The sequence below is a fragment of the Meleagris gallopavo genome, chromosome 3 (genome assembly GCF_000146605.3).
Source record: "Meleagris gallopavo isolate NT-WF06-2002-E0010 breed Aviagen turkey brand Nicholas breeding stock chromosome 3, Turkey_5.1, whole genome shotgun sequence".
Lineage (NCBI taxonomy): Eukaryota > Metazoa > Chordata > Aves > Galliformes > Phasianidae > Meleagris > Meleagris gallopavo.
The window spans coordinates 49,381,637-49,394,764 of NC_015013.2; the positions used below are offsets into that span (position 1 = coordinate 49,381,637).

Sequence of the window (13,128 nt, forward strand, 5' to 3'; positions counted from 1 at the left end):
TCTGTAAAGAACTTCCCCCTGACATCCAACCTAAATCTCCCCTCCCTCAACTTAAAACCATTTCCCCTTGTCCTGCAGGTATCAACCTTTTCAAAGAGTTGATTCCCTTCCTCTTTGTAGGCTCCCTTTAGGTATTGAAATGCTGCAGTGAAGTCACCCCGCAGCAAAGGGGCAATCCAAGCTAGAGGTCTGTCAACAGGCTTGCCTGGGTTGAGCTCCAGGACAGCTGGTCTATTGAACAGAGCAAAATAGTATGTATCTTAAAGTGTGGACATATGCCTTTCTTCTTCCTTCTTTCTTTCCTTCTCTATTCCAGAGGTTATTTCCTACCCTCAGACATATAAAAGAAAGGGAAGTCTTGCTTTGTTACTTGAGGTTCATAAAAATATTGTTGAAGAGTTTTACTGGCTACTTGATCTGGTTTTAAATAAATAATCCCATCCTAAGTCTACTTAACTCAGGCTGAGGTTGTCTATAAGAATGTCTTTGCATTGAAGGATTTTGGAAGTAAGTGAAAACCAAATATATGCCAACAAATCTACATCTCTTAACTTGTGTGATATGTTTGAAGGTTCAAATATTATCAGAGGAGGGCAGGGGAAAACATTAGTGAACTGAAAGCATCCTGTTTATCTGAATAATGAGATATTTCAGAGTGGTTGCATCAAGTTTATGGTTGGGGTAAAATAGCTTGAAGAGTTCTGGTGTCTTACAGTTGTGAATTGATATTGGGAACTAAGCATATTCTTATTCCATAGAGCTCAGTAACTTCAACTTATAATACTAATGCAGTCACATACATCACTTCTGACAAAATGTTCTCTGCTAATCAGCAGTGGTTTCTGATGTAAGGAACCAGCAGAGAGGCTCCTGTTGTGACTCTGTTGATATTACAGTACAATCTCCATAGAAAGTGTTATTTATGCAGTACTGCCTGTAGGATTGTTAACATTTCAGGAACAACTTATTGGAATTTGTCAAGAGTGTCCAGAAAGGCAGGAAATGATGCTGTCGAATATGTTGTTGCAATAAGCATTACAGAACTGTCTGAAACAATGAATTTAAAAAAAAAGTAGCCTTTTAGGATACTGTGTACTGTATTTAATGTAGATATTTTCTTTTTGAATTAGATGCAACAGTTGGAATTAGCACAAATGCAACAAAGAGAAGCTAACCTCACAGCTTTGGCAGCCATTGGACCAAGGAAGAAGAGACCACTGGATTCATCAAATGCTGGATCTGGGATGGAGGTACTGAGATGGTTTACAATGACTCGCCACTTCATGGTGTTGTATCTTCATACTGAACTGTTTTCATTCTTCCCTGTAGGAAGAAATTCCTACAGGGAGAAAGAATTCTCTTTTTACGAAATGATTGATTACCTACAGTAAGGAAACCTGTCCATGTGTTAGATACTTGCAAGGGTTACTTCTGGTAAATTTAATGGTATGTTTGTGTGTTATATCAAGAACTATGAAGAATGTTGTGTGTTGACTGAATCAAGTGATGGCTCAGAGAAACTTCTGGAGGATAATGCTGCTGTAGTAGTCTTTCATGGCAGCTAGTTATCATGGCTCACCAGTCAAACTCGTGGTAGCTTTGGATGGCTTTTTGAAATGAATCTGGCATTTTATTGTGCACTTCTTTCTATGTGCAATGCATAGGGACTCTTTTTCACTATGCTCTGAGTTTGCCTTGGCTGAATCACCAAAAAAACCCACCATAAATAAATAAATAAATACATAAAGCTAGACCATTCTCTTCCTGCAGTGAGTCAGATCACTTTTTCTGTCTCGTCCAGCACTTTAAAAATGCCTTGAAGGTGCTTTTAACAGACCTTGGTCTGAACATATCTCTTAATGTTCTGCTGGAGATTAACTGGAGATTAACCTGGAAACAGTTAATGAGGCTGCTGAAGTTCTTTCCAAGAAGACTGACAGCCTGCTTCTGTTAGAAATCATCATCTTGGCTGAAAATGGGAGAAGGGTATTGCCAGCTGCATTGCAAATGTTGCCAGATTTGCCATTCTTTCTCACGGAGCCTCAGTGCTGCATGAACAAATGGCTGCTTGGCCTGTTACCTAAGCACAATGAGCAGAAGCCCCAGGAAGTAACTTGTGGTGGAAGTAGTGCTTTTCCTGTCTGATAAACCTTAAGGCTTTTTTTCTACTTGTGTCCTCAGAAGCTTAAATATATGCTTGAGTGAAAATACTCTCACATTTTTGTATGCTGGAATCTGGGACCTTGTATAAAGCTCAACTGATATTTGCAACTTAACTTGAGACAGTAGTGATATCTGTCCCGTCGGTTTGCTTTCAGCCTGACAAAAGATCTCTCTAAGGAGGTGGGGTAAATTTCTTCCTTTTTTTTTTTTGGTTCTGTTGTGGAGTCAGACACACAAGTCTTTAAAGGTTCACTATTTACTGCAAGTAAAGTGAAGGAATTGGTGTCTAAACAAGCTACAGAAAGCAACATGATAAACCTATGAGTAGCTACTCTTCACTTCTCTCCTGTTTTTTAATGCACATTCTCGTGAAGCTGGAAGCACAGATTATTTTTTTTTTTATAGTACTCCTGGAAAGATTTGGAAAAAAGAGTTCAACATGAGAACTTTTCCCCTTCCTTTTCTCTTTTTTCCCAAGCTTCTATCAAATAACTGTTCCTCTTCTTCATAGTGGTTTCCTACAATTATTGCCAGATTTGTTTCTGAATATTTAACAAGTCTACCTGTTGGGTGCTTTTTGGTTATTTCTCATCAGCAGCAATGTATCGGTTTTATTAAATTGTGCCAAATGAATTGTGCCAAAATGAAATGGAAAAGTGTTGGTATTATAAGGTGGCAATCAGTTATTTACACTGTCATTTTTAAAAGGTACGTGCAGACTGTGTCTAAAACTCACCATAAACATTATTACAAATGTATCTGCTATTTTTAAGATATTTCTCTCACAGATTGCCTTACTAATTATTGAGTTGTAAGAGAAGAAGGGGAAAGTAATTCTGCTACTGAAGATACTTTTGTTCTCACATGCTTTCCAATGCCTAGTACTTAAGCTTCATGCTACCAGAAAGCAATTCTCTGATTCTCTGCAGAATTTTTTTTCTGTGAAATTATGCAGGGTGACAAACTTGTGAAGGCTCTTTATACTTAAGCATTTAAGTGTGCCAGTATATCCAAACAAATTTATAAAAGGCTTAAGACTTCGCATGTAGAATAAAAAATGGTTTAGACAAACACTATATTTCAAGAAGCAGAACATTTGTAATACATTCATGATAACATGGCAAAACATTCTGAGCAGTAAACAACATTCTATTCTTCAGAGATGAAAGGAAGTTCTGAAACTGAAAGCAAGTACAATATGGCCTGAGGCTGATACACATTTGGGCATCTTTAAAATCATTTTTTCGGGCAACCTGTCTGAGAATAATTTAAACAGGCAGGATGTACTTTCTCATTTCAAATTGCAAATACAGACAGCTTCACTCACAAATAATATTAAATGTCAGAACTTCCCAACTGTGCAATGTCAAAAAGTAAATCTGTGCATAATACTCCTGTGACCATTTTTTAAGCCTAATATCTTGACAGACAGGCATGATGGAAGGAATTATTCCTGAATGAGTGATCCTTTGATAGTATTGAATGAAATCACTGATGTTTTTTTAACAGAGTCTTCTTCAACTTGCTTAATGTTCTTTGTACAGAGTCTGTATCTCTGTAGTGTCTGTTACAGCAAAGTTGTGCATTCAGCTTTTTTAATCATTGCCTACTGTAGTAATTAAGGGAAATGAATTCTTTCAAGCTGTTATTGATGTAAACTGAAGCCCTGAGAGACAGGGAAGAAATAATCAGTTACACTGTTGAAAAAGTGAAATACTGCAAGCAAATTTCATATATACTGTTATCCCTTACCAAAAAGTAATGGATACTGAAAGAGTGCAGCTTAAAGAACTTGGTTGGAGTTGGTTTTGATATCTTCTGGTGTAGTAACAGTAAGTGTAAAGGGTGTGAAACAGCATTTTGTTAGCAGACTGTTTCTCCACAAATGAATGTGTTTATTTGAGATGGTTCCTCTGCTCTGAGTATCTGCTTCTTTCACACTCAACCACTGGGCTTTGTACCTCTTCTGGAAAGTCTTTTTTCCTGGGGTATTTGAATCTCTGATTATTGCTTGTTCGCCACTTTATTCTCTTAAATTATGATTTCTTTACTTAAGTAGGCCTGCTATGGATTATTTAATTCAGGACCTAAAATGTGATGGCCCACAAGCACATGCTTTACAATTAAAAGTCTGCTTAACAGCAGGCACACCACTTTGTAGAGTGGCGGGTAACAAATGAACATAAATCCTGCTCAGATGCTCCTGTGCAGAGGAGTTTTTCTGAACTAATTTGGACCTAAAAGCATTATAAAAAGGGTAAACTGTATCCTGCCCTGTTTATTTATTTTTTACACATTGCTGCACTTGAAATAATAGTAGGGGCAAATCCATGAAGATCACAAAATTAAAAAGTCAGGTCCAGGAAAAATGACAACTTATTGGAAATTCTGTAATTTTCTTGTTTCAAACACTAGTTGGGGGTAGTTTTTCATGTTAATTTTATTTTGCACGTTGACTTTATTGCAACTTGACACTTGAATGTTGTTCAGAAATAACAATTTCAGAAGATGCTGTTAGAAAATCTATCTATTGTGGTAATTGGTGCTACTGGTATTTCAGAAGTGATAATATCTTCATCTCTCATTCTGGTCCTTATTCTGGGTACAGAAGTGTGAGAAAATCTTTTAGATTTGATTCATGTGTGTTTTGGGGTTTGTGTATTTGTTATTCACCTCCTTATGCTTCCCCATCTTGGGGGCACTGTGGGGAATACTAATGAATTAGAGTAGGAAGACTTGAGACATAACTTATCTTGGAGAAAGAGAGACCACTTCTTGTAAAAACAAAGCCACAGATTTATTTTCCTGATCTCAGATGCTGTTTCATGGCTTTTTTATTAGTTAGTAACATACACTGTGATGTTCTCAGTATTAAGAAATAGTCAAGATTATTTTTGATTTAGTTTTGCTGCGTTTCTGATGTCAGAGCCATTCTGAAAATGGTTTTGTCTAGTTCTCACTATAGCTGGAGTCTGAGAAGTTTGAAAACCCATCCAGATTACTTTCTTTTTTTTTTTTTTCTTGAGGAATCAGGCTGCAGTTCTGAATTTGTAAGCTTTTTTTTTTCCTTCAACTGAAAGTGTTACAGTTCCCAGCTTGTCTTCTGTCATGAACTAAGAGCAGTGTTTTTGTACATTATCACACAGTAGGGAAGAAAAAACTGTTTTTTGAAAGTAGGGAGACTGAATGTTACTCTTTTGATCAGCGTGAAAAGAAACTGGTTGGACCATTCTTTTACTTTACATAGTAAAACTTTCTTGAAGGCCTGCATGTCAATGTAACCTTCTGGGAGAGTGCTTTTTTCCTCATCTGTTTTCTAGCTTAATGATAATATAGCAACCATTTGGAAGTGTTGAGGTTTGCCCTGCCCCAGAGTGCTGTTGTGTTGTATCCTTCACTCACCTTCTCCCAGGCTGGTCCCATGGGGTACTGCTGCAGAAGCAAATGGTGAGGCTGAAATCTTGGGGTCCATGTATAGGTATTCAGATACGTTCTCTCTGTAAAACCTCTAGCTCTTGTCAGCAAGCATGAAATAATGTACTTCCAGAGGTGATGCACATCTTCTAATATTGCAGAGCACGACTAAGTTGGCATTTTCTTTCTGGAAAGAAATTTGGCAAGAAGAAACAGGAGACATACATATTCTATGCTGGTCATTGTTCCATTTTTAATATTGAATGTGCGTGGAGAAAGCAAGCTTGTCGTCTCCTCTTTTAGGGCAAGCTCTGTGCCACATCCGATCATTGTTAGCAGAACTTAAATTTACTCTGCTTGTTTTACAGATTAGGATGCCAGTATGCATGTGGATCAAACATATTCTGTAAATGGTGCATGTTTAAGCTTTGGAGATATTCTTTGGGCTGACCTAGGAAGATCTAAGCCATTGAGCAACAAGTCCTTTCTTGCAAAATGAAGGAAAACCAAATGATTGAGGAAGAGAGAGTTTGTTTTCCCACAGTGTGACAATCAAATTACCATGTTGGTTTGTTTGGTTTTTTTTTAATGTTTGAGAAAGGAATGCGTGGCAGTCAAGGGAAGAGGCATGTGGCTTTACACTATTAGAAGTGTTAGCTTAAGAAGTTACTGCTACCTTTTTGACTTCCTGAGAGGGCACCAGTAGCATAATCCATCTTCGATATTTTTGTGACTGTGCCTGAATGTGAATCAAACTCGGTTCTGCAGTGAAGGAGGATGGGTTTGCTGCCCTGTCTGTATCTGTGGGGTACAGAGAAGCTTCTGGCTGCTCTTTCATATTGGAACATGATAATCTGCTAAGGTATTTTCTTAAAAGCTACAGAAAATGAGTTTAAAATCAATCACTTTAAATTAGACCTAGACTACTCGCACGTAAGTAGGTCTTCAGAGCAGGCTACAAAATCTTCCTACAGTTGAGAGAGTTTCTCCTTTCTCAGTGAGTGTCTCTCTGTGTCAGTCCCTCTCCTTTCTCTGTCCTAGCCCAGTTTGAGACATAGATCTAAAGCAATATAGGAGAGTTTTTCTTTTTTTCTACTTTGCATATGCATAACATACGAAGACTTTTGATTTCAATTTCTAGTTCTTAATTCAAGCTGTTGGACAACTGAGGAGTCTACAGAGTTGTCAGACCTTTGGGAAAGGTATGAGAAAAGATGCTGAAGCTATACTCGTTAGATCTTGCAGCACATATGTGTGCAAACCCCTATCAGCTATGGAGTTTCAATTTGAGCTCTGAATTTCCTGGCTGCTGTCAGTCTAGGCCATACGTACACTCGATCTGAATTTTTTCTCCTGTAAATAGGACAAAATATTCCTGCCTGCCATTCATTCATTTCAGAACCACAGTTCATCGGCCCACATTGTGCTCTCTCTGTGCTAGATGGGAACTTAATTCTTCTTATGTGTGAAAGATATCTGCAATTTAAATGACTAATTGCATTGTAGCTTTAGGCTGAACATATTGGTAATGCAGAAATGTTGATGACATGTGAAGGGTCAAGCAATTTATAATTTAGTTGACAATACATTGCTTAAAAAGATGTGGCAAAGAGCCAGAAAATTTCAGCTTAATAATTGTCTATTAACTAACATGACATATTTGTATAGTATTCATTACCTCCAGGTACAGATTAAGCATCTGATGTAGCCACACGAAGTGACATGCGTACATGAATCTTGGGCATAATAGTGAATAAACTGACGTTGCATTCATAGTAATTTGTTTCAATATGTAAAGCATGTTGTTGCCTACATATGAAAGGACTTGTAGGAATGTTGCAATGAAATCTGAGGAAAATGTGTAGTTGGATAGTATTCTCTGTTGTATAGATCTGACAGCTTGGTGAGACTTCTTTGTAGACTACAGATAACATTATAAATATACATGTTTGTTTTCAGCTGTATGCGAAAACAGGCAGGAAACAGATCTGAGCCTTTCAGACGTCAGCTTGATCTGTTCTAATGGTCTATGAGATTTAAATGTCAACACATGAAAAACAACAACAAAAACAACTTCTTAAAAAATAAATCATTTTGATAAATATTGAGTAGCGTAGTATTTTAGCATTGCGAGTGTGGGAGTATTTCTAGCAGACTGTGAGGCTTGACAGAATAGGCAGAATCAGTATGCTGGTTTGCCAACTTCTTTCACTTTGCCTAAATTCATTCTAGCCTAAATTATGCACTTATTTGCATAATCAGCATTTCCACAATTCTGACAGGTTGCCTTTCTTGTTGAGATCCAGAAAAGTGAGCACTTCACGTGTTTATGGCTTTTTTTAACCTTTTCTTCCCTTCTATGAGACAGGAGACTGATGTACAGAACACACTGGCTATCACAGAACTCAGTATGGCCTCAAGTGAGTCGGGGATTGAACGTGAATTAGAGTAGTTGCTCTGGCTGCTGTTTGTACCACCTTCCAACAGTGTATCTGTTACAAACAGCTGCAACTTCTCAGCATTTACAAATGCCAGTGAAAACTGTCTCCTTACTGTTTCCTTTTTTGGTGATATTTTTGTAATGCGCAGCAAAGCTGCAGTGGCATCTTAGCTTTGAGGCTTAAAAATATTTATGCCTCACCAAAAATTAAAATGAGAGCTCATGACTCTACATTTAACATCTGACTGAAGCTTGCTGCCTTAAAGTGCACCTCTCCGAAACCACACCAAGAGTTGAAAATTCTGAATGCAGTTAATGGGAAGTCATTAAATTTGGGAAGGGAATGTATTCTCTGCCAGGTGAGTTCACTGAGCCTGATGCAGGTTGGTGGAAGGCAGGATTCTGCTGATGTTTGAGTGTTGCTTTAAGTCCTGTGTAATAACTCTGAACAGCTCTGGTATTCCTGCCGATGCTTAAGATGCATACTCCTATATTGTGTGCTCCAAGTACCTGGGAGACTGGGAATTAGGAGAATGATGATAGCTCAGGTAAAGAAAGAGCCTTGTCTTTTAGCCTTACTGTCGTGACAGCTGTGGCTCTGTCAAATGCACTCTTGCCTTTGAAAAAAGAGTCAATATTTAATTCTTTGTCTGGCCACTGGAGAGAGCTCTAAAGATCTTAAAGTTGTGTTTTGGGAGCAGGCTCCTGACTACAGGAGCTGCAAAACAAGTATGGAACTGCTGCAGGAGCTCCAGTATTTTCTGTTGCCACAGTCAGTGAAAGTAACTGATCTCTGTTCAGAATATACTAAAGGCTACGAGGATCACAAAGGCGTGTTGCTCTGACAGTGCTGCTGATTTGACTGGACTCTGAGGCTATGTGAAGCACAGAACTGCAGCCTGTGTAGCCTAGCGTTGCTGGCTTTAAGCCAGCTGCCCTGCATGCTATGAGAGGTAGTTTCCAGTAGCGCAGAGCCCAGTTGCTGCAGTACCTTCCTTAACTTACAGATGGGGTCTGTAAGCTATACTAAAGCTGCAACATTGCTGCTGATACCCTGTTTGGCAGGCAGTACCTGTGCTGGGTAATTCTCCTGCTTGTTTGCTCATTGAGGTACTGATAATTAAAAGCCTTATTTTCCAGTTCTCTTCAGAAAAGAATGACAAGGGTGTCTAAGGGCAGACAGAAGACTTCTGCTATGAAGAGCCTCCCAAACTAACAAGACAGTTTTTTCTATTTTTTGCACAGCAATTTGCTGCCCCACGGGAGGGAACATAATAGAGATATCTGGGAGTAAAGTATACCAGACTGGTGTTGTTCTAACATGAATACTAATGTCTGAAAAGCAGCATCGGGGATCTTCTGTTCAAGAAGGGGTATATGAAATGGGCTAAATGGGTAAAGGGCTGCTGGTACTTGTCTAAGGAAGGATGAAGGAACTTGCTCAAAAGCAGGCTTCTGGGCCCTTCCATGAAGTATCTTTTGTGTCAGCTGGAGAGCTCAGAGTGAGGCACTCATTAAGCTCTTTGACACTGAAGCTTGCGTGATGGTTCATTGTGGTATGCAGGTGACAACGTAACTTCAACTGTCTTTACTTCTGGTGCCTTAAATGTTTTATTACAAACAGACACTATATCACCCTGCACTGTTTGTTCCAGTGTTCAAAACCCGTAAAAGACCCATGCGTCCATACAGCTGTGAGAGGCAACTAGTTAGTGCTCATTCCCATGTAAACTGATCAGAGACATGCAGGAGGTTTGTAACCTAGGACGAGTTTCCTGACCATACAGAGCCTGTTTGCAGTCCAGTCTGAGCTGGGATGACCTCTGCTGTGCTGTGTGACCACTATGATTTTAAACCACTTGCAGTTTGACAGAGGGGTCCTTTTTTTTTTAACATGGATGTGGCAGCCATTGGCTTAGATATGTTCAGTAGCTGGCTGAAGAGCCACTCAAATACTGTATTCAGCTTTCATAGGCCTGTTCGATGCCGTGTGAAATTGAAAAATATGAACTGTCTTAGCAAGCAGAAGTTTGGTATAAGCTTTGGCCTTGGAAGTGACTTTACTGCAAAACACCGCTCTGTGTCCCTGCATTGGGCATGATGGGTAAGAATTTAAGCATAAACAAATCCATAATTGTCTCAAGCATGGGCAGCTTCTCTGTTTTAACAGCTTGTTGCTCTGATAGCTTCCAAAGCAGACTTGGAGATTTGTGATGTCTGCCTTCTTTTTGTAAGGAGGAAAACTGCATTGAGGTGGCTTTGGTTTGCATCTTTCTAAAGGTAAGTCTCTAAATGACTATTTAGAGAGAAAATACTTTCCCCTCTGTAAAGTTCTTTGAATTACAAAGGACATTACTGTTGGGTTCCTGCAAACCCTTGGGGTTTGTTTCATTTATAACGTTGCCTCAGGCCTTCTGCCGCATCCTGTTGGACTGACCTCCTTTTCAACCCGTGCTGGCAGCTGCATTGCAGAGCTATCTTTTCCCTGGATCCTTCGGGGCTGTCATATGACAAACTTGAACTGTGACCCCTTTGTGTCTTACCAGGACAGCAGTGCCCTCTCTGTGCTATGTGGCCAGCAGTCTTCCCCGCACACGCATTTGTTCCAAGCCATTTAACAAACTGAAAGTTTCAAATGATGGCATTTCATAGTGTTTAATAGTATCGACTGTAAAGCAAATGAAATGGTGCTGAATACCCTGCATGCTGCTAGTAAGAAATACAGCTTCCATTTCTGCAATATGCCCTGGGTTTTCTGTGGCTAGTATGTGCTCTCTGGTGAATCCTTTTCTTTCCCTTTTTTTTTTTTTTGGTTAAATAAATTTCAATGCTTTCCTCCTAACAACAGTAGCAGCGGCTATATAGTCCACCACCGATATTTGTATCTAATATATGGGTTTTTAAACCAGATTTCCCTAAGCAAAGTGGGCAAAGTCATTTTGCTGAAGTCTTACAGAGTGTTAGGGTAAGAATTGATATAGTTAGCACAGCATCCAAGCAACACCATCTCCAAGTGGTGTTGATGCTGGCAGGCATTGCCTTGCTGAAGTTACAGAGACTGAGCACTCGTATTTGTACAAATTGCATTCATTACCAAGAACCCTCCAGTAGTGATAAGAGACTGGCTGTGTAGCATAGATTGGCTCCAAGATAAGTAGCCAGTCTATTGTGCAGCTCATGGTAATCTTCCTCCTCCCCACCCCTAATAATAAATCTTGGGACATTTTGGAATGCATGGGGGTTGCTCATTCCAATAGCCTGAATGTATAACTACTAAACATCATCATCTCCACACCAATTGTGCTTTCATAACCAAGTGAGGCTGCTGTCTGAAATGGATATGCTTGGATACAGCATTCTGAATGCACAGATGCTTGGACTGTGTTTATGTCTTGCTTTTGTAAAGGACATTTGAGAGGTGATGGCTAGGATAAGCGTTTCTCCTGGCCATGTTTCAAGGCTCGTGCCCATCGCAGTGATGGTTTTCTTAAGAAGAGATGTAAACATCTGGAGTTCTTGCAACTAGGAGCACAACACAGCTCTGCACAGTAACAGTGGTAGTACCACCTTTGTTGTGAGCTTGTAGTGAGAAAGCACAGCTGTTTAGTATGACTTCAAGGAAACAGCAGTACCTATCTTATAATAATACAGTTTAAGGAAAAAAGGAATTTTTTAATAAGAATTTTTTCATTGCTTTGACTGGAGTAAACCATTAACTGGCATATGTTTGCTTTGTCTTTTGAAATATGTAATGTACCAATGGCATCTGGATTTCTGGTTTGAAACAAGTAAAGCTGAATATCAACGGGTTACTTCTATGCAAGTAGGCAGTACAACCCAACCAGTTTGATTTAAAAACTTGTATTGACATGAAATGTTAATGTTTTTCTCTTTTCTTTCCCCTTCTACTCTTAGGGTTTGAACAGCAATGGAATTGCTCCTGGGTCATCAAATTTTAGCCTTACAAAACAGCTTCTTCGTCCAAGAATAACTCGTGTCTGTCTCAGGGACTTGATATTCTGCATGGAACAAGAGAGGGAGATGAAGCATTCTCTAACCTTGTACCGTGCTCTTCTGAAGTGATTTGAATTTCACATTTCAACTTGCTGTCTACTGCCAAAGAAAACACTGAAGCATTGTTGCACTGTCTTGAAATTCCAATTTCTGGAAAACGATCCGTTGTAAGGATAACTCTTGTTTACAGATAAACATTTTTATTAAATACCTAACTTAGCACCGGTAGGGTTTTTAATAATGTTTGGCTTAAACCAGTCTGTAAACCAGTGAAAACACTGAGCTGTACACACAAGCCCCTGACTACCTTGCATTTATGTGTCTTGCAGGCTCTGAGGGCTCAATATGTGTACCTAGTTTATGTATGTTTCATGCTTCAGTACTCCAGGATCTGCAACATCTGTTTGTAGTGCCTTCTTCTAACCCAACCTTATCTAGGGGACAAGTAACTCTTTAAAGGCACTGCACAGCATGACAATTGTATTTATTCATGAACCAGCAGTCAATCAACATGCTAATGTATTGCCTGTTTGTCTCAACAAATCTCCTTAAATCAAATGTCCTTAAATTTTCTGGGTTTAGAATTACTACTGAATGTTACTTTGTGGAGCAAAGTAGCAAACAGAAGGAATGAGGGACACTTCCTCTTCCCCACATCACTTCAACTGTCCCCTTCCCCTTTCTGCTGAGAAAAGTGATTGAGGGAGGATGAACGAATCGGTCATTCTTGTGGTTAAAGTACACCAAGCAGTTGTAGGTAGGGCACACTTAGATGTTTGGGAAAATCTGGAGTTACTAAACTTGAATACGGGGAGTAAAAAAGCCTGGAAAAGAAGGGTAAAAAGAAGAAACTGATCTCTTACGTTTTTCTTTGTGTAGGTAACAAAAAAAAAAGCAATGGATTTAAGCATAGATTTAGAAAGAAATGAACCAAAGCCTGGGCTTACTGCAAGAAAGGGAATACTTGAGATATGTTAAATATTCTGAAACTTTACAGCTAGAGACTCTTAAGGAGAAGCATAGTGTTTGCAAAGCACAGGATTTACTGCTTTACTGAGAATACTGATTTAGTTGTCAGCTTAATGTTTATCATACCT

General features: G+C 39.1%; 1 protein-coding gene across 1 annotated transcript in view; it reads left to right on the forward strand.

Annotated features, from left to right (window-relative positions):
- The window catches only part of TAF4B (TATA-box binding protein associated factor 4b), a 70,707-nt gene extending 57,782 nt beyond the window's left edge, over window positions 1-12,925 (forward strand). The window contains exons 14-15 of the mRNA XM_031552843.1: window positions 1,131-1,250; window positions 11,933-12,925. Of these exons, the coding sequence (XP_031408703.1) occupies window positions 1,131-1,250; window positions 11,933-12,100 (288 nt within the window). The 3' untranslated portion in view covers window positions 12,101-12,925. The remainder of the gene's footprint in view (window positions 1-1,130; window positions 1,251-11,932) is intronic.
- Window positions 12,926-13,128: the final 203 nt, after the last annotated feature.